Source organism: Parasteatoda tepidariorum, chromosome 8 (genome assembly GCF_982258835.1).
Source record: "Parasteatoda tepidariorum strain Cologne lab strain chromosome 8, Ptep-v5.0, whole genome shotgun sequence".
NCBI lineage: Eukaryota > Metazoa > Arthropoda > Arachnida > Araneae > Theridiidae > Parasteatoda > Parasteatoda tepidariorum.
Genome location: NC_141762.1, coordinates 12,886,058 through 12,912,994, shown reverse-complemented (window position 1 = coordinate 12,912,994; position 26,937 = coordinate 12,886,058). Strand labels below are relative to the sequence as shown.

The 26,937-nt window shown below is 28.3% G+C and overlaps 1 protein-coding gene across 2 annotated transcripts in view; it reads left to right on the top strand.

Moving 5' to 3' along the window:
- Positions 1 to 316: 316 nt before the first annotated feature.
- LOC107440829 (uncharacterized protein CG43867) overlaps positions 317 to 26,937 on the top strand; it is a 93,578-nt gene continuing 66,957 nt past the window's right edge. Inside the window, exons 1-2 of one of the 2 annotated variants that reach the window (XM_087149855.1) lie at positions 317 to 598; positions 26,630 to 26,903. In XM_087149855.1, coding sequence (XP_087005981.1) covers positions 26,655 to 26,903 — 249 coding nt within the window. In that variant the 5' untranslated portion in view covers positions 317 to 598; positions 26,630 to 26,654. Of the gene's footprint in view, positions 599 to 10,343; positions 10,443 to 26,629; positions 26,904 to 26,937 lie in introns of those variants that run through there. The other variant, XM_087149856.1, reaches the window with a different exon arrangement.

The window sequence follows — 26,937 nt, the reverse complement described above, 5'->3', positions numbered from 1 at the left end:
AAAAACTTAGTTTACAAAATAAAGTTAACTCCAATAAGTTCCCAAATTATCATCTGCTTTTCTTTATTATTTGATCTTGTGCCGCTTTTTTATTAATGCTTACGTTAGCCTCATTTTTTTTTGTTGATCTTTACAACTCTTTATTTATGATTAAAAAACTCGTACACTCATCTTCTCAATGGATAAAAAGTTTTAATTTTACTATCTGCTGGAAAGGTGTATTACCGATTTCATTTGGCTCAACAATTTTATCATTGCGGTTTGCCAAAGGAGCGATAACTCTTTAATGTTAGTGATTGGAACAGCGACCTTGAATAAGGCAACCCTATTACAGGCGTTAGTGATGGCGGCGTGTTGTGTGTTGAGGAGGTTGTGGTGATGCACATGGAAACTGGTAGGAGACAAGAAGTCTAGAAATTAAAGGAAGTTTCATTGAATGTTTTTCTCGCTCGCCCAAATGTGTAATGTCCTTTTCAAGTATAAAATTTTGTGAACTGTGACTCACTTTATTTACCGATTTTAAATAGGATGCATAGTGGATTGTGTATCATCAGCATCTGTTTTAAAGATTGACTTCACGACGTTTGGATATTAAAAGGTATGTAACCATTGAGTTATAAGCATTGAATGATAAATCATTTAATTCGATTGGAAATCACAATGACAAATCATGAGCTGATCAATCGATTTTTTTTATGCAGTTATCTGCTTGTTTTTATGACTACATAATTTTGACCGTAATTTTTAACAGATATAGTTTTTAAACAATCCTAGTATTTTTTATAAAAAGGCTTATTTATGCTTAAATAATTATGTCATTTGAGAGAGACAATAATAAAACAATTATTAATTATCCGACTTTAAGACGATCATGAACGTATTTTATGTTAAATTTTATACAGCGAAATTAAATGGAATTTCTATTGTTAGTGAATAATAGTGGGATTTACCATTATAAAAATTCAGTTCATATTAAACTGATATAATTTATTTTACTCCTGTTTTATTGAACGAAACTACGTTTTGTGTTTTAATTACAACCAGTTAAATTCAATTTCTGTTGTAAGAAAATAAAAGTTTTATTATTATTACTATTAAAAACCTGTTGTGGGTGCATCTAATTTCAATTTTAGTAAACAATAAACATTCAACTAGGTGTGTTTTGCCGTGATTAATATTTGCTGATTACAAATGTACAATGATTGTTTGTTCAAGAATTTTCCTTTCTTTTTTTATTTGGTTTATACCTATTTCTAATATCAAATTTGAATGCATTTATTATAATAATTTGTAAACAATGTACTTTTTACTGATTATTATAAATACAGTAAAAAGTATTTCATTTCCAATTGTTGGTAAAATGTGGTGGGTTATTTCTTTATTAATATAATTACATTGTTCAAGTCTGCTGGTGCATTTGATTTATTAATATTTTAGAAATTAACTTTGTATGTGTGATGAATAAATTTTGGCCTATAAATATTTCATATTTGTTTTGTACATATATTATAATATTCTATTAATATATATCTAATTTATGTTCATAAATATTTTCTTTCCTGCTTTGAAAATTGAATTGTTTGTTAATTAATTTTGATTGATTCAAATTTGAAGGTTTTTTCTGAGTTAAAATACACAAAGTTTGGTTAGTTTATTTAATTTATAAAACACAATAATAAGAGCATCTCATTTGGAATAAAAATATTTTTGCCTGAAAGAATTTTTCATGAGATTTTTTTGCAGCATTTAAGATAGTCTAATTTTTGTACTTTGCGAATTGTAAAATAAGGAATCAAAGGGAGGTGGATAATATTTTTTTTAAAAAAAGCTTTTTTTTTGTATATTGTAAGAGAAATTAATATTTTGATATTTTATCCATTTTAAAAAAAAATGTGTTTTATTCAGTTTATCTCACAAAACTTTTTTTAATGAAATTTATGACATCTGTACCAGTTATAATCATGGCTAGCCTAAGCAATGTGATAAATTGTAAATTTGGCAAAAAAGTGTGCTGTGATAAAATTATTGGCGTATGATTTTTTTCTATCCAAAAAAAAATGGGGATATATCCGTAACCTAATCTGTCGTGCCATCTACAATCGCCGAGGTGCCAAATAGATTTCAAATTTACAAATTTAAAAGAAACAACAAAGATGTAGATGTTTGCCAGGGGTGGCTGTTCGTTATACCTTTCGAGTTGGTCCCTTTCTGTGATGTTTCTTTTTTAGTTTCTCGCAGGGCCACTGCCCGGAAGTTTCCAAGACTTGGCGATCATTCTGCCACAGATCACGATACAGAAATCTTCCCCAAAAATATATATATTGTCCTCAATCTTGAAAAAAAAGTTAAAGGAAACTTTTAAAAACAAATCTTGAATTTTTTTATTCAATTACAGTAATTTCTAATAGATATGTTTCATAACTGATTAGAATTAAAGTCCAAATAATGTAAGTAACTACAGAGATTGGATAAGCATGAGACAAAGTATCGTAAAATATTGTTCTTGACAATAACATATATAAAAATGTGACAATAACATATGTAATAATGTGCAATAATTTAATGTTACCTAAGATTTATCTTTATATTAATGCTCTAGTCTAGGAAGTTATCAAAAATTAACCCAACCTATTCCTATTTTTTTTCCCTCAAAAAAGATAAATCAACATCTACATTTTTCATCCTCTCTCCCATTCATTGCTCCTTTACTCCTCCCCAACTGCAAAATACTTCTTGATTTGAATTTGTGTATCATAAAATAATTCAATTTGGATTTTGATTTGAGGTTTCTTATGTTAAAAAATCAATCATAAGACTTGCCTTAGGCTAAGAATTTTGAAATTTGGCTAATATTATTGATATTTGGCTGATTTACTGGCTGATAATTTGAGGTCTTTAATGCAAGTCCTGATAATAATCGATTTTTTTTAAAGAAAAGTTTTCTTTTTTCACTTTTAAAAAAGATGAATATTTTTGTTTTTTAAAAATGTGTTTAATTTGTTTATTTTACAAAACTTTTCTTAATGAAATTCATGACATTGCATTATAGATTTATAAAGGTGCCTACAACTTCTGAAAGTATAAATTTATATTTTAATACAATTAAAATTTGTTGCTGTTAAAATGCTTACAAATTGCTAGCTGTCTATGAAAAGTAATGAGTAAAATATGCTTTTTTAATACAACTATGCATTATATATAATTTTTTATAACCGTCGTTGAACAGCGACTCAACCCCAGGTTTGCGACTACTAATGTTCAATCCCGCAGTCTTGTAATTTTGAACCCAATCTAGGAGACAAGGGAACTCCTGGACCAAGTATTAGGAAAATTTGCCTTCGTGAAGGACTTTTCTAACCCGCATTTACGTTACGTCAAGAGGAAAACCTCCCTCGGTTAGCCTGGTGGCAAGGGGACTTTAGCCTGTAATCCATCCGTCTACCACTGAGGATATTTTACGTCAGCACTGTATTGGGAGAAATTTTGCCTTCTTGGAAGACATCCAATGTTATGTATCATTGTAAAATGATCTTTCATCTAGACAGTAACCTTATCTTAAGTCAATGTTTATTAAGAAAACACTGCATGATTTGAGGTCTGCTATTCTACCCACTGTATGTTTTTGGTCCCTAATGACTCCAGAGAAAGACATTCGGCACAAACGTCACCTGTGAAATTGAAGTCATTATTGGAGATCTTGATGATTCTTTATGTAAGAAAGACGCTCAAATGCTAGTGCGAGAGAAACCTTAAATTTATTGTATTATGTTCAGGAAATATTTTTGAAGAGCACAACAAGATCAACATTTGATGCAAGCATATTAAGGATTTCGCAATGGAAGCTCTGGTGAATTATTTTCTGATCGCAGTATTATAGTTGCTGGTTGCAAATGGTATGGGCACTGACTTCTGTGTGCATTTCTTCTATGAACCTTTGTATGTCCAAGCCAATTGTTTTGAATGTCCAAGCCAACGATTCACTCCTGCAAAAAAAAGATATTGAATCTCTGAGGGAAAAGAAAAGATTTGCTAGTTTGATTCATTAAAACTTGATGTATTATGTGCTGTCTAGTTCTGATGTGTAGAACTGCTCTCTTGCATATGCCGTATGGCCACAAGTTCATATATTTATACCAGGGTTGGCAAGATTTTGCCGCAGGTGGAAAAAACCATGGTAAATACCGGTAAAAACCGTCCTGGCAAAAACAGGTTTTTGCCAAGCAAATTGGCAAAAAGTGGCAAAAACCTATATTTTCCAAGATGAGAGAACAAAAACACATTTTTGATACAAAATTATTCCTAAAATTGAAATATATACTATAAATATAAATAATTACAAAAAAATTAACAAAATTATTATTCCATAATTAAATGATAATGTAATAATATATCATTTTAGTAGTTTAAAACATTATTGATTGGAAAATTTGTGATTATTCTTCTTTTTCCAGTGAAATGAACTTATTTTAAATTAATATAACTATAATTTAAAACATAAAATATCTATCAATATGTGTAGTTAATTATTGTACAAATAATAATTTTTTATAATAAATAATAATATTATGCAAATAATATTTATTTATTTGTAAAAAAACATTTATTTTAGGATTCTAAAATGAAAAGAGATCAAAAACTTTCAATCTTTTAAAAATTATTACCCTTAGGTATATTAATTATTAATATGTTAAAAATAATTTTTTCATGTAATGTATCAAAATTATTATTCCTTATGATTGATTTAAATTTGTTTCAAGTATTTTGTAATAATATTTAATCAGCAATTTAGATAATTTGGTTTTTGCCGGTTTTTACCAGTTTTTGCCGGTTTTTACCAGGTTTTTGCCACTGTCCTGGCAAAAACCCCTTTTTGCCGGCAAAAACTCCAACCCTGATTTATACATAAAATAGCTGTGACAACTATAAATAGAATTTGAATTGTTTTTGTAAGTGGAAAATCTTAGCAAAACACAGATCACTTTCGTTTCTAATCTAAGTCATTTTTGTTTTTTTATGTAATTGGAAAGTCTGACTTTCAAAGATATTAAAGCATATAAAAAACTCCAACCAGTATATTAATATATTTTTTTCAACTTTTAACTGTTTCAGTGTGTAAATTTTAATTCTACTTATTTTTTTATAGCCAAATTTAAATAATATAATATTATTTATTTATAATTATACATATAAAAAGTTTTGTAATTATAAAAACTAAAACTACAATATTTTTGTGTTCTTAAGTCATCACCCAATTATGTTTTTAATTAAAAAATAATTTTTAATAAGTATAATTTAAAAAATTAACAAGTTTTTTTTATAAACATTCAATTTGCTTTGACAAAACTATCATTACACATATAGATATGCTTTGAGTTATATTAATTGACATTATATGAAGTCTAGAAAAGCAAGGAAAAAAGTAAGCAGCACAACAAAAGCATATTAAGGTAAGACATTCAGAAAACTGCAATCCAAATTGCACTGGAGTTACACGAAAAAGTATTGTAATTGTAGTCGCAGGAATATTACAAGACGTTTGTATATTGTTGGATTGCATGGGTTAATTTCCATAATAAAGACATTATTTAATTAAAAATTTAGATGGCTAGATTTCAGTTTACCTTAAAACACTTGAAGAGAACTTTAGAAAATTATGATAAGTATGCTTTTCTGATAAATACGAAATCAGTTTATTCGAGAGTCAGAGTAAAAAGTATGTTCAATGTCCTAGAAGAAGAAATTAATTATAAAATTACTCTTAACAAACTGGGTAAAGGCGATGTTTTAATATGGAATGTCTTTCAGATCAAGTTCCCACACCATTATTCAAGTTTATGGATTGCTGTATGTATTGGTATATTTTACAAAGCAATCTTTTATAATATGCTAAACCAGGGATGGGCAAACTTTTTTGGTCGAGGGCCAAAAATCAAGAAAAAAAAATGTTTGGTGGGCCAAATAAGATCTTCAAAATTCAAGAAAGAAAGAAAAAAGCGATATACAAGTTTTAATTTAAATATTTAGTGGGATGAAGGAAATTGCGATTTCATTTCTAAATGTTCCTTATATTAAGGTTCGAAGTGAGATGTGCATATTTTAAGGAACAAGGCTAAATCCTTTTCTGTTAGTCTACTTCTGAAATAATTTTTTCTAAGGTTCATAATTGAAAACTCTTGTTCACGTATATAAGATTAAGCTAACATAGCACTGATTTTCTGGGCGTGAAATTTTAAATTTTGGAAACTAGCTTTTGGTAATGATTTGTCAAACTTAGGCATATTTAGAAACAACTGCTTCAGATGATTGTTAGATTGTCCGCTCTTTGGAGCGTAAAATGCGCAGTCTGCCAAATGTGAAGTACAATTTACCTATATTGATTCCATAAGTCAGCTCCTCGAGAAAGACAAACGCTAGTTGGAGCCAATCTACGGCTATTCTATAAAGAACTTCTGCTTTCAACATTTTACCAACAGAAGCTGTCTGTGCTAACTATTTCCATCAATTTATGTTTTGTAGAACAAAAATAGAGAAAGTAAAAATGTCATCAGTACTTTGTTAAAAAAAGAAAAACAGAAATAATTTTAAACATAATCGACAATAAAATGGATGTATATTGTTTATATTTGCCGCTGATCGGCAAATAAAAATTCTATCCGCGGGCCGTAGTTTCCCCATCCCTGTGCTAAACAAATGCAACAGTGTTAGCAATGTTGTTAGTGTTTTAGCCAGAATTATTAACAACATAAATTAAACTTCAAAGCTTGTGAAGAAACGGTTTGCACATAACAATATTGATGTTTTGCACAGACCAAGTCATTCTCTAGTCATTTATGGATAGAGCTAAGCTTCGCGTAAGAAAGCATCTATACTCAAATAAAACCTATTATTTCAAGGTTTGCAATCGTCAATAGTTAAAATTTTAACTGCATGTAACGATAACTTTATTGAAGTCTGTGCTGCGACTTTGCATTTGTAATTGCTGCAAAAGGTGTGGCTACAAAGTATGAAGTATTACAAGTGTTACACAAGTTTTTAGTTGTTGTATTCATTTTTCAACTTATATTTAATAAAAATAATTTTAATTAAATTAAAATCTGGCTTGAGACTTTTGAATATGAAAATAATGCTTACTGTAGTTCTTATATTTTCAAATATTTTTATAAATAACACTGAATATTTATGAATTTCGTTCTAATTATAAATAAAATAAAAATTGGTTTTTCACTCATTTAAACAGTCAAATAGTAGGAAATCTAAAAAATAAACTGGCTGTAGACTGTAAGTCGACACAAATTGTTACAGTATTCTTATATCGCTTTCTGCTCTTACGTAAAGATTTCTACATTAAAGAACAAAATTCTGTGATTAAATATTCCTGGGACTCATTCAGCATGTGTTTAGTTTTGGGGAACAGTTTTCAGAGCAAGAAATTCATCTTGCAAAACATCAAAAAAATTTTCGATGAACAAATGACACGAATTTAAAGCTAAATTTATATTCTACTCAAAGAGATCAAGAAATCATATCCTAAATTTATTTTCTGAAGATACAAAGTCTTCAGTTTAAATTAATCCTTTGATGCAGATGAGACACAGGTGTCCTTTTTATATATTTTTTCTGATGCTCTGCAAGCAAAAAGAAAAAAAATGAACAACTGTCTAATAGTTACTAAAAAAATCTGTTAGATTATCGGAATTATATTTGTACTAAAATATAAAACACCCAAAAAGTAGTTTTAAATTTTTTTTCCATTTATATTCAAAAATTTAGCAATTGTAAATAAAAGAAATTTTATTGTTTCAACTGTTTTTCTTAGATCTAAATAGTTGCAAATTATTGTTTGGTAATTTTACCTTTAATGCAGAAAAAAACACCGGTGCTTCATGAAATATTTCATAACTATAAATTATTAAAATACTAAATATTATATTTTTCACTTATTTTGACTTCAAATTAATATAAAAAAATGAAAAGGCGTGTTTAATCTATATTCTGCGTCAAAGCGTTAAGAGTTACCTAACTGATCTTATTCTAAGACTATAACCCCTTCTAGTAGGGATTCCTCGTTGGTTATGAACTACTGGCTTATAAGAACAATTAGATTAGTATTTTTTTAAAAATCAGCATTCTAATTAATACATACAATTTCCTCACCTGTCTGAGTTAACCCTATGAACTACATAAATGCGAGAAATATTTAGGTTCTGTTTGAAAGTAATAAGAATTAGTTATAAATCTTTTGCTCCCTTACAGATAATAAAACAATTAATGTGAATAAATTTAAACAGATTTACTTATTAGATTACAAAGCAAATTATGGTAAATTAATGGGCACATAACAGAAAAAAGGGCACATAACACTATTATTCAGAAAACAAAATGTGTTACTGATACAGTATCAGAATGTTATGGCTATAGCTACAGATTTCAAAATTTGTTTTTTTATATTTGCGAAATTTTTTTTCTTCTCTTTTAGTTTATTTGTTCAATTTCATAAGTAATTACGTTTCGCTGCGAATTCTGTACCCATTGCATAAATAGAACTTTAATATTTTGAGAAATTCTCCAAACTAGATCAGTAACTTTCTGTTAAAGAACATTAAAAAATTAACTTATTTCTTTTATATTTTTTAATATTTTAGACATGTCGAGGGCCAAGTTAACGTGCTTTAGGGGTCATTTTTGACCCGCGGGCCGTTTCTTCTGCATCCCTATTCTAAGCTATTTTTTTTTAAATTTCACTGTATATAATGAACTATTGGAGCAATTTATGTGTAAATTGCAATGTGTCTATTATACTTGGAGTTTCTGTGGTAGGTTTTATGTAAATGAAGTATTTTATTATTATTAATTTAATGCTTCAGAGACTTTTAATAAAGTTAGTTAAGCCTTTTCATAAACCACATTAGCTGTGCAAATATAAACAATGAAAATTGCAGTTAAAACATATCTGCAATTAAGCAAGAACAATTAACTTTTACATTATTTGTTTAATTACTTAGTAAAAGAAGACAATTTCAAAATTTGAAAAAAGCCAAAATAGCTAAATTATTTTTTATTAGTTCTAATGCTCGTGTAAATTAAAATTTTTTCTGCAAATAATAAATACTTAGATGCATATTTTTGTGAAGTACTTGTATCTAAAAAAATTTTTAAAACCTTTCGATATAGATCTGTTCCTGATAAATATTGCCATGTTTAATGGGCAAGTTTAAAGATATGTAATATGCTGATCTATATATTTATACGGCGATATATAATTTATACGGAGTTCCACAATTTGAAATTAAAATTTTGAAACTTTTGCTTGAACCCGTTAACTTAAAGTTTACATTACATGGATCTTCCGCCAATTCGATTCTTTTGGTTTGGTGAATTTTTACGATTTTGAATGTTTGGATTCTTCGCCAGAATCTGAAGTCGCGATGCATCCATCATTATTCACGCAATATCAAACATCGATTTTTGTGTTTACGGAATTTAAAGTTACAAATTGTGATTCGCATTCACGAGAGTTTAAAATCAACATCGCGATTCGTATTTCCCGGTTTTTAATATCGATTTTCGTATTTACGGGATTTGAAGTTATTTGCTCAGATTCGTATTTACGCGATTTAAAAATCGTACATAACGATTCACGTAATTTTAAAATCCTATATCGTGATTCGCATTCACGAAAGTTTAAAATTAATATCGCGATTCCGATTCGTATTCCCGCGTTTTTGGTATCTAACACCGATTTTCGTATTTATACGTAATTGCGATTCCTATTCATGCGATCACCGCTATTCGTATTCACGCTATTTAAAATCCGATATCGCTATTATTGTAAGGAACTAAATTTTTTTAAAAATTAATTACTATAAAGGTGTGATGTTCTCCATTGGTTGGTAATTTAATTATAAATCTTAGTTAAAGAATCGTGAACATCTATGAGAGATATATTAATATTAAACATCAATAGACATAAAGTTTTTGCACTTAGCATTTTCGGGGGTTTTCTCCCCTGCAACTTTTAAGAGTTACAATTAAAAAAAAAAAAAAAAATCAAAATTTAAAGCATTTCTGGATCTAATCCGTGCGAAAAGAAAAACTCTTCTGTTATAATTTTAATGTTCGTTTTTTTTTCTTTTCTTTCTTTCCTCGTTCTCAAAACTTGTCGCGGGGGTGATGAAAGTGTTGGCATTTTTGTTTTTAATCCGATTGTTATCGTGCAGGCGAATGAAGAAATGAAATGAGATAAAATAATATCCTTTCAACTGCAAATAATGTTTTATTTCTATTTTTCTTCTGTTTAAAATTTTTACAGATAAGGAAATTTCTGATTTCAGAAAGAAGAAGAAAAAAAAAAGATGTGAATCATAGGTTGAAATGTATTAATAAGGATAAGCTGGTTGTTTATATTAGGTTAAATGTGTTTTTTAAAATTACTTCTGAAATCGGTAAGTTTCCGCTTATTGTTAGTATTATTCTTAAATGTGAATAAGCCGCTTTCGGCATATCCTGTTAGGAAATATATTACACAGATTAAAAAAAGATACGTTGAAAGATAAAAATATTAAATCAAATACACTTGTGGAGATAGTATTGTTTGGTTTTGAATGTTGCTTTCATATATCCACGATTTAAAATTGTTTTAAATCGTTTAAAATTGCGTCTTGCAAACATAGACGTCAATTCATTGTTGTAACTAAATACTGTTGATTTTCGCATGTGTGTAGCAATTTCATTGAAAACGTTTTGGTAGCATTTCTGTGAATGTCTATAGCCGCAATTCTCAAAAAACAAAACACAAAAAAACGAACTTTTTTGTCACATCTAATCTAATTGTTCAACGGGTTAAATATGTATTATATTGCTGTATTTCAATTTAGTTTTTTTCCTTCAATAGTTCCATTTAACTTTAGTCTCATAATATTCTCAATGTGATATATTCGTGATCAAAATGATAATGTACCATAACTATGTGTAATGTATCATAAATGTCATAACTAGGACTGGGCGATATTAGAAATTATATATCGTGATATATCGTCAGTTTTGCATCGCGATATAGCGATGTATCGCGATATAGTATTTTTGAATTTCATTTACTTTAAGGCACAGAAAATCAGATTTCTATCAAGACTTCATACGCATATTGATTTAAATCAATTTATAAATTTGAAAATATATATGTTTTGCTAAAGAAAGATATTAAATAAATTGACTAAGATGTACAAATCTTACTTAAAATATTTATTGAAAAAATGTGTGTAGATACAGAATGAAATATTTGCACTTCTTTATAGTTTATAAGGTATAAGCAGTCTTAATTTAAGTTAACACATAAAACACCCTTAATGAAAAAAAAAAAATTTTTATTAAACAAAAGCTGATTTTAAAATTTCAAAATATATTTGAATTAAAATAAAAGTTAGATTGACTAAAAGCCGAAGTTTAAAATTAAAAATGTTCGAATTTTAAACTAAAAAGTAAACATAAGATTTGTAATAATTTCTTAAAATTTTCGTTCTCTGAAAGATTTCTCAGTTTAAAAATAAAAAGGGAATTTTATAAAGATATCTAGCTGAAATTATTGGAAGAAAAGTTAAAAAATTAAAAAAAAAGTTTGTTAAGAAATTCATTATACACTTAAAACAAAGTGTTAAAAATATTTTTTTTTTTTAAAAAAAGAAACTTTTTTTAACAAATCAATATTTGCTTGTACTATTATGCGTAAATAATTACAGAATTATTAAGTTCGATCGTAATGTTCAAATTCTTAATGAAGAAGTAAACACAAGTTTTGTTATATTTTCTGAAAATGATCACGCAAATAACAAAAGATTTCTTAGTTTAAAAATAAAAAAAATAAATAAAAGTGAAATTTATCAATATATTTACCTAACAGCATAGGAACAAAATTTAAAAAATAAGTTCGTTAAAAAATTATTTGTATGCTTAAAACAAAGAGCTAAATAAATTTTACAAAAAAAAATGCTTCTTAAACACTATTTTTATTATTATTTCATATAAATAATTAAATTAAATTAAATAATGACCGAATTATGAACGAAAAACAAAGTAAGGCAACGTTTCTTAATTAAATTCTTAAAAATAAAAACAAAAGAATTGTGATATTCGGTAATATATTTAGCTAATTAACTAATAATATAAAACGAAAATTAAAAAAAAAATAATGATTTTACTCTCTAATAAAACGAAGTAGTAATTGATAAAAAAAAAAAAAAAAGAAATGAATAAAATTCGCAAACTTTTCAAATTCTTTTGAACAAATAAAGTTTATTGACTTATGTCCAAAAAATAAGTTTTGTTTTAACTTTATTTCTAAAAATAAAAACAACTCAAGATTTATAAATTTAAAATCAGTAATAGAAGCCCATTAAATTATTAGAAGTTTTATCCGAAAGGTTTTTAATAAATTAAAAGAAAGTAAAAAAATAACCTAACAAATTTATTTACTTTGTAATTTAATTCCTTATGGGTGCCTTAAATTAGATTTCCGATAATTTTCACATTTAAAAATATAAAAAAAGTTTTGTTAGAAAATAAATAAAAAACTTACCGAATTAATGAAGAAACTTTTCTTTACAAATTCTTTTCAATAATAGATTGCGTTCAGAACAAGGTTATGACGGCGATCACGAAGTTAATCCCATTGAAAATAATCTACAAGAAACGATTTCAAATCGCGAAGGTGCGAAAACGAACATGTGATATAACGATATAAGGTCTCAAAAGTGATTCTGATTCTACCGCTCATCAGTCAAGGCCGTCTCAACATAACGAAACAATATCGTCTTCCACAGCGCGAGTTGGCATCGGAACGTAAGAGAAAGTCCTTGCGTGTATCGCTATATCGTTATATCATCTTCTTCACTCGACGGCTTAAATCAGATTTCTGGTGTATCGCTTGGAATGAAAGTTACTGTATCGGTTTGCCGATATAGGCGTTAAATCGATATGTCGCGATATATCGATTTATAGCCCAGTCCTAGTCATAACTATGTGTAGAACCTCCATATCAGCAGTTCCCAAAAAGGTTCTGTTGAAAAGTAACAAGAATTCCACGAGTTAGGCCCTTTTAATGATTCTCCAGAAATGATTTTTTAAGTTTGCAACTATATTTGTATACAGCCTTCAGCCAATAATCCATTATTTATCTAATATTTCGATTTGTTTTATGAAATTATTTATGTAAAATGCTAATTAAAAAAGAAATACCAAGATTTAAAAAAAATCAATAAATTAAATAAATTACGAACGGATCATTTACAAATAATGCTTACGTATTTCACACCTTACCTAATTTCTCAAATCAAAATAGTTAAATTTCAGAATAAAGAACTATGTTTCTCTGATAACCGTTTTAATAATTCCACTTACGGGCTACTACTGCACGTCATTTATGTCAAAAATTGGTGAAAGGACGTGAATATAAAATTTATGACGAGACCTTTAAGGTAATCAAGGAGGGAAAAAAAATTACTAAAAAAACTAGAAATAAAAGTGTAAACAAAAAGATTCATTCTAATGTAAAGAACGGAATAATGTGAAGACAAATTTAAAACAATAATGGTTATTTCAGCTGAGACTGAAGAATACGAAGTGGGAATGTGACGAATATTGGGCCACTATTCCGTATTCGGCCCTTTTGTCAAATGTTCGGCTAAATATCCGGCAAAGTATTTTTTTAAAATTAATAGTTGGAATAGCGTTAATATAGAATAATCTTAAATCCTATTTCTTACTATACATAAATAGGAGCCGCGATGCCTCAGGGGAAAGAGCGTTCGCATTCCAATGAGGTGAAATGGGTTCGATTCCCGGCAATGGCTGGTCGATACGAATTCCGCATCCGACTTGCACCGACCACAGTGTTAACGTGAAATATTTTCAGTTGTAGACGGGTTAGAGTCCCCTTGCCGTCAGACTAACCGTGGGAGTTTCTCGTGGTCTTCCTTTCCATGTAACGCAAATGCAGGTAAGTTCCTTCAAAAAATTCTCCACGAGGGCAAATTTCTCCCAATACTTGATCCAAGAGTTCTCTTTTCTTCCGGATTGGGATTGTTTTAAAGAAATAACTTCTTCCTCTCTCTCGTTTCCGCTTTTTATTACAGCTCGGCATTTTAACGAAGCATTTCTGATAGACTTAATTCTTTAATTCTCATTTTTACCCCTGTATGGTATGAACCGGTAACTTAGAAAACTGTGACTTTTATAGAACTGAAAGGAAAAAAAATCGTTTTTTCTATTGCTTTTTTTAAAAACTTTTTTTTTGTATCAGTGTTTTTATTATAACACAATATTTTCTTGAAGAGCACTTCTCATGGCGTTATTCTTTTATCGTCCATTTTTTAAAATAAAAACCCGCACAGTAAAAAGTTTTAGATTTTCGGCCTTAAATTTTTCGTTAAAAAATTAAAAACGGTTTTTTTCTGTATCTACCCTTTTTTTTTAAATTTAAAAAGAAGAAAACTTTAGTTATTATTGATATTTTTATTATTACTGAGCAATTAAGATTGTTATTATTAGACTTAATTCCTTTTTCCCCCACTTTTTCTTGAAAAGACAGGAATTGGAAAATTGAAATGTTCAACTTTAAAATTTTCTTTCAAAAATTAAGACCTATTTTTCTTCTTCATTTTGCTTTTAATTTTTGTTTTTCTGGCCTTTTATGATAGCATTTCTGATAGATTATGTTTCTTTTAGCATTAAAGTTTTATTTTATGAATTAAGACGGATTTTTTCCTTATTTCTCTCTTTCTTTTTTTTTTTTCAACTTACTTTACGACCTCAGCTTTCTTTTTTTTTTTTTTTAATAGCTCTTCGTCAATTTTTTATTTATCTTAAATATTTCCAATGAATAACTATTATAAATTTTTCCCCTTTACCCCATACCTATAATATAGCTGGGTTTTGATTAATTTTAAATAAAGACTAAACTTAATTATCTAGCCAATCTAGTTTTGCTATGAATTTGTTTTTGGCGTATAAACATTAGTTGAAAATGTATGAAATAAACCGGATTATGGCTTTCTTTGAAAAACTAACAAAAACTTATATAAAAGTTGAAAATGAATAATAGGGAAACATATTTTTTAAATTTTATTTTGATTTGAAAAGCCCGATGGGAAATGCTAATACAGTGGTCGGAAAAACTACATTAATTTTGTAGTTAACTACTACTTTGCTACAAAAATAGTTGACTGTAACTACTTTTTTTAATGTAGTGACTACAAACTACTTTGGAATTGTAGTAGGAGACGAATTTGATTGGAAAAGTTAATTTACACCTGTGTTAACCTTCAACTTTTTATCCCTTTTTCGACAACGAATTTTTAATTTAAGAAGTGCGAAAGCATCAAATACTTGCAATTTTTAAATTGTTTAATGCTCTTTAATTTCCCCTAAAAAATTAAGTACATCGAGAATACGTTTCTTTCCACTGTAGGCCAGAAGACCATGATCTTTGGTCAAAAAGTAAATTTTCAACTAAAATATGTGTAGGAAGTTTTAATATAGCCCAAATTAAGTATTCATAATCATTCCAAACATTATAATTTACTTTTTGGACCGACGAGAGTACAATGTAATGAAAAATATGTTAAAAAATTTTTTTATTAATGTAACTTTTAAATTTTTATTTCAGAAATATACATAGGAATTTCATCTTACTGTTACATTTTTATCAGAGTAATTAGTCTGAAATTATAGTACAATTTTTCAATGTGTTGGATTAGTTAATACTCCTGACAAACTTATAATTATCATTTGACATTTTACAATGTTTGAATGACTTTCGAAACCTAGTTCCAAAAAGTTCCACGAGGTAATTTGCTAAACTTTTTTTTGTTGCCTTCTTTGATGTTTCTTCTTTTGAAAAAATCTGCCCCATTTAGCTCGTATTGCAAAAGTGGACTAAATATACCGAAAAACAAAAATTATGTTTTTTCTTCTTCATGTTTTCGCGTTATTTTGTAATATTACTTCGGAAATATAATTTGCTTTTCATTTTCAATATAAAATTACGAAAATTATTATATTTTCATTGCTATATTTAATTATTTAAGCGTACTATATTATTTTTTTTAATTTTTGCTCGGCATATTTCAGCCGCCATTTTTTTTTTTTTTTTTTTTTTGGGTATATTTAGTGTATTTCAAAATTTTAACTATGAATTCAATTTACCTGCACATAAAAACCCCTAAATAACAATTCCCAAATTTTATCGAAATACTAATTTTGGCCACGAAACCTTGAATGCTGGCCTACTGTGCTTTCGTTGGAAATACGTTCAATGTGTGCATTTGCAAGTGAAAGTGTGAACAAAGTGATTAATTATCCATTTTTTTGTAATGGCTAGTTTAAATATTAGTTACAAGTGATTTCAAATACGTAATTTCTGTTAATGTTCAGCTGCAGTCACGTGGTCTTTTTCAGTGCACCCATCAAATTCAAAAAATTAGTTGCCTTAGACAAAGAATATATGTAATTTTTGCCTTAGAACCATGTTTCTTTTCTAAACTGACGTTAAATGTAGTTGCCAAAAAGCGCTGCAAACTACTGTTTTTTTTCTTCTTTTCTTTACACTACATTTTTTAAAAAGTAGTACAGTACAATATACGAAAAAAAAGAGTAGCGACTACAGTAGTTTCACTGTGCTGATACAATATTTTATTTTGCATACAAGTTTTATAGCTAATTCAATACAATGCTATTTGAAAAATTATAACCCCCGAAAAATGTGCTATTTCTTTTTTTTTTTATTGGCATTTTACTTTAAAAAACTTAAAGGTAATCAAATAAATAACAGATTATTGATTGGATATAACTATGATTACATGTTTCAAAAAAGCTAAAAATAAATTTTAATGAAAAATCCTAATTCTCGGAACCCGTTTAACTTTTCCACGGAATTCGAAGGGTCCGCGGAATACCATTTGACAACAGCTGCTCCAAATGATCACACACTTTTAAAAACATTTTAATTCGGAAGAATTGACTCCAAAAGATTTGTGAAGTTCATCCGTATACGTATTTTAACAATGAGGGAAAAGAAAGGCCAATAAGTTCGATGTTCTTCTTAGGCCTAACAACTCGAAAAAGAAAAGAACATGTCAAGTCTGTAACTAACAATAGGAGTTGGCTACTGCATACTCATAAATGAATAATTTGTGGTAGAGAGAGAGAGATGCATTGTCGTCGGTTGTGTTGGCTTTGATCCAAGGTTAGGAGGTCAATTTGATGAATGCTTCCCGCATTTTGATATTCGATTACGATCAATTGGAATTTTCCAGAGCTTCACTGCTGGGGTCAGTGATCATCATTCTGAATGACAAGCAAGGTATCATGTCATTCGATTTACTCATTTATATTAATTTCTGTGCTTGTCCAGCTTGAGAAATTGATACACTACTGACAATACCATAGAGAAATTGATATACTATGAATAATACTAATAAAGGAAGAAGTAAAAATTCGGAAAAAAAAATCAAAAAAAAAAAAAAAATTTACTGCCTATGTGAAAAAAAAGTATAAAATTTGAATAAAAAATTTTTGATAACCATCAGTACAACTTTTTTGAAAAGAAGAAATAACTTTTTTTTAGAAAAAAAGAAAAAAAAATTGTGAATCGTCAGCTACCGTAACCACTAATCATAGGTTTATGCACTTTTCTTTTATTAATATCTATGAATCAATTCATTGACTCGCTCCTTTCCTTCCTTTATTCACTCGCTATATTAAGAACCCTTCATAGTAATAATTATCTTAACCAGAGAGCTCTCTGCTAATAAAAAAAGATCTAAAATAAAAACAACTTCAGTTTTTAAGAGCACACATTTTTAAAAAGAAGTGATTGATAAAAATTGATGTTGTCCTTATTTTAAGGCTCAATATTTGAGTATGCTTAAATGGCTATTCGGACAAAACTGCACAGTAATTTAACATCGAAATAATTTGCATTGAAATAATTTCAATCATTGTTGTGGCAATCTGAAGCTTCTAGAAAATTGTGCTAAGACCCCTTTCTTCAAATAATAATAATAAAGAGTTATAGCATTTTCTTTTAACATGGTTATTCAAAGCTCTGTCGCCAAGGGAAATAAAAAAGCCACAGTTTATGTGCTTTACATATGAAGCAAAATGATGATTTTAAAACTCTATAGTATATCATTTTACCATGAAGAATTATCTGGGCTATAGAACGGACAAATAACTTAAAAACCTTTTAGAACGTTTTGTGGCACATAAATTATTAGAGTATAGTGGATTTTGTTCCATAACCAAAATGTGATGAAATACACATTAAAAATATCCTACAATTTGGTAAAAAGAAGAATGTTATAAGTTAAAATTTATAATTTTTTCATTGTAAAAATTAAAAATAAATAAAAGCTAATTCTGAATTAACTGGATTTTTTTAATATTGCATCTAGTAGTTTATGCAATTCTAAGTAAAAATCGCAATGGGATACCTGCAAGTGACGTAGTATGGGTATCTCGATACTGATTGGTTGTTTAAACGTAGCATTTGTTTACGTTACAACTGTTTTTTCCATTCTATTTCGAGTAAGCCAAGCCTGTCAAGCATCAATTCTCTTACGTGATACGTTCTATATTCTTACAAAAAGATTTTTTCTCTCAAAGATTTCATTGCTTTCTCTATATATTTCTTATTTAGCACAAAGATTCTTCTCTATGTATTTCTTACTTAACACATAAAGCCACGCGGAACATAACCTAATTATGCATCGAAGTTTTCAGGTACACAAAGCAAAATTATATCACGGTTACAACAAAATACACAAATAATAAATCTAAGTTAAGTAAAAGACATCGAAGAATTATATTTCAATAAGTCCGACATGTGAAACGACACTGCATTTAACTTCACGTTAATTAGCATTCTAACATATGTTGAGAAACTTAGCCAATTTGCTTATAAACGATCCTGCTGGCGTCATAGCTCACGTGCGTGGGTATCCGTGTTTTTTTTTTCTTCCAATTTCCGATTTCTGCCTTTATTTAAAGCTCGAATCTCAGAAAGTTAAAAATCAAAATATTGATGTAAGCGTAAGAAATTCTTGAAATTTATGACAGTGCGTGAAGGATGAAAAGTTAAGAGACGGAAAGATGGATGAAGGAGATGATCTTCGTTGCAAGCTAAAAACCAAAATATAAAGAAATCGAAGAAACTTGCGTTAAAAAAGAGATTGTGAGAGGCATGGAACAAAATTGAATACTATATAAGTTGTTTACTCAAGAGCTTTCACGGAAAATGAGATACACCAACAAGGATAATCGACGTAAAAGATTTTTTATAGAATTTGATGTAAAACGCGTTTTTTCTTCTTCTTTTTTTTTGAAAAAGGTTAAAAAAAAATTCTGAACAAAAAAAAAAAGAATAAAAAGAGTGGCATTTTGAGCCGAATAACCTATTAATCCATTTCTTGTTTGCAAAAAAAAAAAAAAAAATGGACCACCTTAAATAATTTTTTATCTTAGCATTTTTTTATATATGATCGGAGGTTCTAGGACTCAATCTAATGGTTCGAAAGAGTAACCTATGTTAAAGGGTAAAAATACGACTTTTTCAAAATCCAATTTCTCAAGAACTATTCGACCATTTCGGGTTGTATTTTGTTATTTAAAATTGCATTCTTTAAAATGATGTCGAAAATTGTATTCCTTACAATTCAAAATTTTTTCAACTATTATTAAATGAAGTAATAAAAAATAATAATTCACTAAAAATTATATTTTTTTCATGCAATTATCTTTAGATAAACGAATTTTTTTTAATTTTGTGAAAACTTTTTTAAATTTGCTTTAAAAGTTCGCGAGACACCTAACTCTTGGGTTCTTATTTTCCTGATTGCGGCTACCTCCTATATTTTGAGGCATTTGTGTCTGATACTTAATATCGTCTGCATTAATTAATTAGCATATTTGAAGCCACTCCCTCGAACCTTTAAAATTGAGTCTTAGAACGTGAAGATCCGATCTTTAGATCAAAAGTTATTCAGGGTGATCCGTTTTTTATTTTGCGTTTAATTATGTACTTTAAACTATATAACTAATGGCGAAAAAGAGTTGAAGTGCAAAAATCACATTAACTAGAGTAATCCGTTAAACTACCGAAAACTGTTCCTTTTTTTAATTACCAAGGAAATCTGCAAACTACCTAGATCATCTGCACATCACCCACTAAGCACCCATTAAAGGGAAAATAAGAACTTAGCTGGAAAAGCAGCAACGTTTCTGAACGCATAAATTAACAATGCTGTGCTAATTACTTCTCGTCATCTAAAAAATCAAGTGACTACAATCAATCAACACATTAGTAGATATAATCAGTCATCAATAACTTTAAAAATATGATAAGAAAGAAATCACATGGTTTCAATATTTTAACAATTAAGGAAATTTACATCACACAATTTATCGATTTTTCTATATTTCAAGAATAGAGTCAAAACCATAAACACACTAGTTATAGAATGAGCGAAACTAAGTTTTAAACTTAAACGATACGGAGATTTTTAACACACTCATTACTTAAGTAAATAGCCGAACACTTTTGATTCCGCACTTTAACTGAGAAAATTAGTTTATCTGCTGATTAGTGTGCACATTACCGGCCTTCGAGCTTGAGCCTTACCATATTTATGCTTGCCAACTTATTTGAAATTTTCAATAGGCAATTAAGTGTTGCTCTCGGTTTAATCGAAAATTTTCCTAATTTTTGTATACATTTGAAAAATTCCCAAAAATTAAAGTTTCTGTACATTGCTTGCTTGATTATATAAATAACTAAAGAATTATTGCTAAATAATGATATAAGTCTTGTTTATTGCAATCAATTTAGAGCTTAGTTTTCTTTGTTATAACTGTCTAAAAACAAATTCAATATCTATCTAATACTATTCAAAATTAAGACTTCAAAAATATAATAAATACAATAAAAGCATTTTGTATTCCACTCCATTTAATCCTAATTGAACTCCACGAGTGACGAACTGTTTATGCCCATAAAAGTTGATTCAGAGGGGAAAAAAAATCATTTTAAGTGCGCAAAGAAAGGGTTTTTCCACAATACGAGCACAGCTTCACTGCATAATGAATCCCGGGAAAACCAATTTTTCACATCATTGATTTATCAGAACTTAATAATCCTCGAAATTCAACAGATGGCCAACAGATCGTACTTTTTTTTGAAAAATGATAAACCGTTCTTCCTTGTTCTTCAATTATAATTAGATAATATTGCCGTCAGTTTAAATTTATAGTTATCGGTCTATTATAGTTTTTGTGTATTAACTATAAAAATCTCTAAAAGTCCTTGTCTTAGATATGGCGCACTGTATAGTCTGTTTATAATATTTCGTTACTTTTTTTCCGTATTGACAGCGGTGTATGTTGGTGTTTTTTACGAATTTACTAAGTTTTCTAAATTTCTACAAATCCCGGAATAATAATTATATAATTGCAATACTAATAAACTCGGGGTAATCAAGGAAACGATTAACATTGAATATATTACGTACTCACATATTAAGTGACGTGGTTTAGCCGCTTTCAACTCGTGTTCTATTAAACTTAACATTCATTCTTAAAATCTAATTACTTAATTTTTAAATGTTTAAGCAATTATTATTAAATATTTAATTTATAGTCAGTAAAGAAACAAGAAATTTCTTGACTATTTTTAGAGTGTGTTTCAATAGATTTTACTTACAATTGGAAAATTCTTCGATTAAAATTACATTGTACTGCGGTGTTGGAAAATTCATTATAGGACGAATGTCTACGAATGGAACAAAAAAATGAGTTCGGTAATTCATTATTCATTTCGCTTCTACTCTTTCCATTGGGAGGAGAATAATGTTCTAGGACAGAAGCAATTTGGCAACGTTAGTACTTGAGCCTACCTAGACCGATCAATGACGCAATCAATCAATCAACGATTACAAGAAATAGAACTTTCCGATAGCAATAATTTTTTAAAATAAGATACGCGTTTCTAAAACGTTTCCTCTAAAGAATTTCATTCAAGATTTGGGATAAATAATTAAGTTATAAATTCTTAATTAATAACTTTGTTTATTTAAATATATTTGATAAAAAGTGTTATCTATTGAACGTTTCTAAATCGTCGTTGTGGTGCAGAATTATTTTTTTAAAAATCTGTTAAAGAAAGTAAATTACTATAATCCTTGTCAAACGAAATTGGAGTTATAGCGATGATCCGCATATAATGAAACATATGAATCAAATTTAAAGCTATCATAATTCAACTCTGAAGCTTTGTAATTTTATACGCAACCCAAAAGACAAAGGGTAATCTTGAATCAAGCATTTGGTCAATATTGCCTTTGTAAGAAACTTTTTAAATATGCGTTTCCGTAGCCGTATGGCTAGAAAACTTTAATTTGTGATCCGTCTTTTACAGTGGATATTTTTACTTCATTACGATTATGATTCTAAAAATCTATTTATGTACATCACCATAGATTCGCTGTATTAAATGTTCGAAATTGGGAGCATTATTCCTGTGCTTGCTTAGCTTGTCTCTTAAAAACTTAAAGCAATAAAGTTACGATATCAGCAGAATTTTCGAATAAATTGTTTCCTTGGGTTCAGTTTTTCATTCAAAAATATGCCACCCTAGTTCGATTCAATTTTTTTTAACGCTCAAAACTTAGTTTTCTAAATCTTTAAAAAGTTCTTATTTTGTAAAAATAGTTTTTTGAAATGTGTTTCACACGGAGAATAAAAGTTTTTTTCCCTTTAAATCTGAAAAAGGAAACAATATAATATTGATTGCTTAATTAAAATGCTCCTCATTTTCGGAAAAATATTTGAAATTCTAAAATATTGCATTTCTGCTTAGATTTTACCTGTTTCGAACGATCGTCAATTAGAATAAATATTTTTCGCTTTTTAATATTTTGTATTTTCACTTTTTAATATTTTGTATTTTCACTTTCTAATATTTTGTGTAAAATTTCAATGAACTCGTAACATTTTACTCAAAACGATTTCTAAATCATTAAAATCCAATATTAAATTTCAACCTATTTGTTGTTTTCTTAGCATTTTACTTATTTACTTTACATTTTAAATTCGAATCTTTTCTTTCTCCCCCCCCCCAAAAAAAAACCCTTTTTACTTTAACGAAATGAATTTTTTTCACAAATAAATTGAGATTTTGCATGGTATTGTCTGAGTTAGTTTATGAAATGGTTGAACAAATGGAAAAAATCGGTGTTTATAACTGTTATTTCCATCTTAGAACATAATGTTTGAAAGAATTTTTTTCTCATTCTCCTTTCTTTTCAACGGATTCTTGTTTCATATTCACCATTTTGTTTTTGGCATTGCGGAATCCAAATTGCTGTTTCAGATCGATTCATCTAAAAAATAAATTGCTTTTAAATAATGGAACGGAGCTAAAACAAAATTTTTCAGACATTCTAGACAGCGTCTGGATTCAACTATTTGCACTGAGCTATTATACTGAGAGGATTCTATTGTACTGAGGGGAATTTATAGGAACTGTGCGATTCCAAATATTCATTTATTTTCTTTGAAAGTTATGTCTTCCATTTTTATTTTATTCGAAATATTTACTATTTAAAATTTTTTATTTTGTGTAACATCTTGGCAGTAATCTTAATATGAAGTTAAAATGGCAGGTTGTCTCTTCATGAAATGTGATTAAATAATATAATTAAAATATGATTAAATAATCTGCTTTCAATTTACGAAAGCATTCCATAGGAAACTTGGGCATTTTTAAAACTGCGACATAATTAAGAAAATGCATTGATGTTTTGTTTTATCAAAATGAATTTAATGACAGATAATTAAAAAATAAATTTTTTTTTTATGCAGACGATTGTATTACGTGGTGTATTTTCAGAATCGGTTTCTTATGCGGACGAACTTTTGCTTTTCAATAAAATACGATTTCATGGCAACAGTTTCTAAATTGTGTGAAATATTAAAGACAATTTTAACACAATTCTCTTAAAAATTGAAGTTTACCTTGCTTTCAAATTATTCCCATTGCACACTATTGTCAGTTAGTTTCTCAAAACGGATAATAATATAGTTATTTTTATTTTCAATAATACTTCAAAGAAAAAAAAAATTTTTTTTAGAGCAAACGATTATTTGTGAAATTTTTCGAGATATTTTCTTCTTAATTTTTTTTTCTTCCTTTTTTTTTGCGGAATTTTTTTTAACCAATGATTGAGTGTGAACTTAGTGATTTCCGGCTTAAAACCACACTAATGTCTTAGCCGGGGCAGCTAAGATCCATTAAGCAAATCTTTTTCTATCCGATTTTATGGAAATGCCTTTGCTGTTGGCATCGAATCAGTTGTCAGGATTACGTGACTTCAGCTTTTTCTAATTTTTCCTACTCGAAGGAAATGATTCCACATTTCAGAGAAGGGTGTATTTTTCAATTTTCTTTTTCATTTATTTTACGCTTTTTCCCAGCCTTCTAAGAAATGCGCGTTCTCTCAAATTGACGTAAAAGCTACGTTGCGCTTGTTTTGGTATACATTTTAAATGGTTGCAGTTGCAGCACCTTTTCCCTTCAGGCTACTAATTTAACGGGGGCGATGACTCAGGCAGGGGAGATCCCTGCTATAAATATCGACTTTTCCTTCCTTTCGGAAAGAAAATCCTTTCCCGTCATTTGGCGATATGCGTTCTTTCCTTTTTAAATGTAGTTTTGTTAATTTGAAGTCGATGCTAATTAGTTTGGAATGTTGAAAACTAAGCCTGATATCTTAGATTTTTGAAATTATAATAATTTAAATTCTTGACGTTTCTCCAAATAATTTCGATTGATGTCAATTTGAAAGTCAAATAAAATGAGGAAATTATTTATATTGAATTGAATTCGCTTTGAGTATAATTAAAAATTTTCTTTTTAACTATTTGAATTTTTTTTAAATTTAATTTGAAAAAATTCTAAAGAGAGTCTCAATTTTTCTTTGTTATCTGCACCTATAAATATAATCTTATATCAATTAAGTTAAAGTTTATCTCGGGATACGAAATTTTTATATGAATATTTTGAAATTTTAAAAATGTAAACTTTTTTTAGCACATTTTTGACATGAATTAATATTTTATTTTTTCGCATGCACGAAAAATTTACTTCAGAACCCGAATGGTTATAAAATGGTAGTTTTAACTTGTAATAATTTTTTAAAAAAAATGTTCAATAATATTGTAACTAATGATTGAAATAAAGAAAAATTATAATAAAATCATTCATTGTTTTATATTTTGATTTCTTTTTATTTTCTCCTTAAACAATTAAAAAGAAAATACTCATTGAAAGTTTTTGTCACATTTTAAAACTTTGTATCTATATTTTATATCAAGAAAGTTTACTGTGTTCTAGAATAATGTTTTTGTCAATTTAAAGGCGATAAACCAGTTGTCCCAAAGTTACTACTTGTAATAAAAGAAATATATATATATTTCCTTTGTCACTACTCGATTTTTTTTTTTGTATATTTGGTCGCCAATCAAGATATTTAACGCCATTTTGGACTCAACATTTGAGCAAATATTCATAAAGCTCTTAAATAGATATTCTGACAAAAACTGCACTGTGTTTTAGCATAGAAATAGTTTGCAATATTAGCATTAAAATAAGTTTAATAATTGATGTGACAATCTGAAGCATCTGGAAAATTGTGCTATGACATTACGTTTCTTCAAATAATAATAAAAAATAGAGTATAGCATTTTCTTTTAACATGGTTTTTCAAAACTCGGTCGCCAAGGAAAATAAAAAAAGCCGTAATTAAAGTGCCTTACACTTGGAGCAATACGATGGTTTTAAAATATATATATAATCTCTGCTTGAAGAATTATCTGGGCTTTAGAACAAACAAATAACTTAATTATTTTATAAGTTATTAAACTTTCTAAAAGTCGCCAATTTGGCGACATTTTTCCACCTAGATGAAAATTATAAAAAACACTGCCTTATTCTTAGTTTTTTCAAATTATTATGATCCCAAGTAATGTAGCATTGAAGTTAGTTTTTAAATATTAAAAAATTAAAACACAAACGATTTTTATTTTCACGAATTTATGGCTTTTCTCCTTATTGACGTATTGCTGCATTTTCAAAATAAACGTAGACAGCGCTGGCTTTAGATAGGCTAAACTTGACCTAAAGTAACAGTTGCAAACTCACAGCAGTTATAAAAATAGCATATAATACGCAAAAAAAAAAAACATAATTTCATATTACTACGGAGACTTCGAAAAACCGCCTTAATGGCGATCATTAATTTCCCCCTTCAATAAAGCTTTTAAATAATCTATTGCTTCAAATTGTTACCTTAATTTGCATATTGAAATAAAATGGTGTTTTCTGCAAAGGAACTGCTTTATTTGACAAAAAATATGACCCAAAAAACAATTTGCGATAAATTTTGTTTATGGTTTTCTTTGGCAACCTTGAAAAGTTAGGAATTTTTTCCTGAAAAAGATTGGAAAATTTGCTCAATTTCTCTTTTAATGCTTTAAAAAGTGTTAAATATTTATTTCCTGTTTTAATGGAATTAACATTTATTTTCAGGATTTCGTGTAATTAAGTTTACAAGATGACAGAATCCGAACCTCCCCCACCTCCTGCACCTCCTCCTCCTAATGATGGTTTTTCCTCCTCTTTCTTTTCATCCCTTCTAGAAGATGAGGAGGATGATCGAGATGGTTTAATGGGTTGGTGTCAAATCGAAGAGTCTCACCCCCCTCAACACATTAATTGGAAACAGAGGTACCATGAACTGAAACGCTCTCTCGAGAGATTTCGAATAGAAACAGAAAAACTTCAAAGGTCACTACAAGAAAAGGTTTGTTATATTATTATTTTTAATTATTTCACTC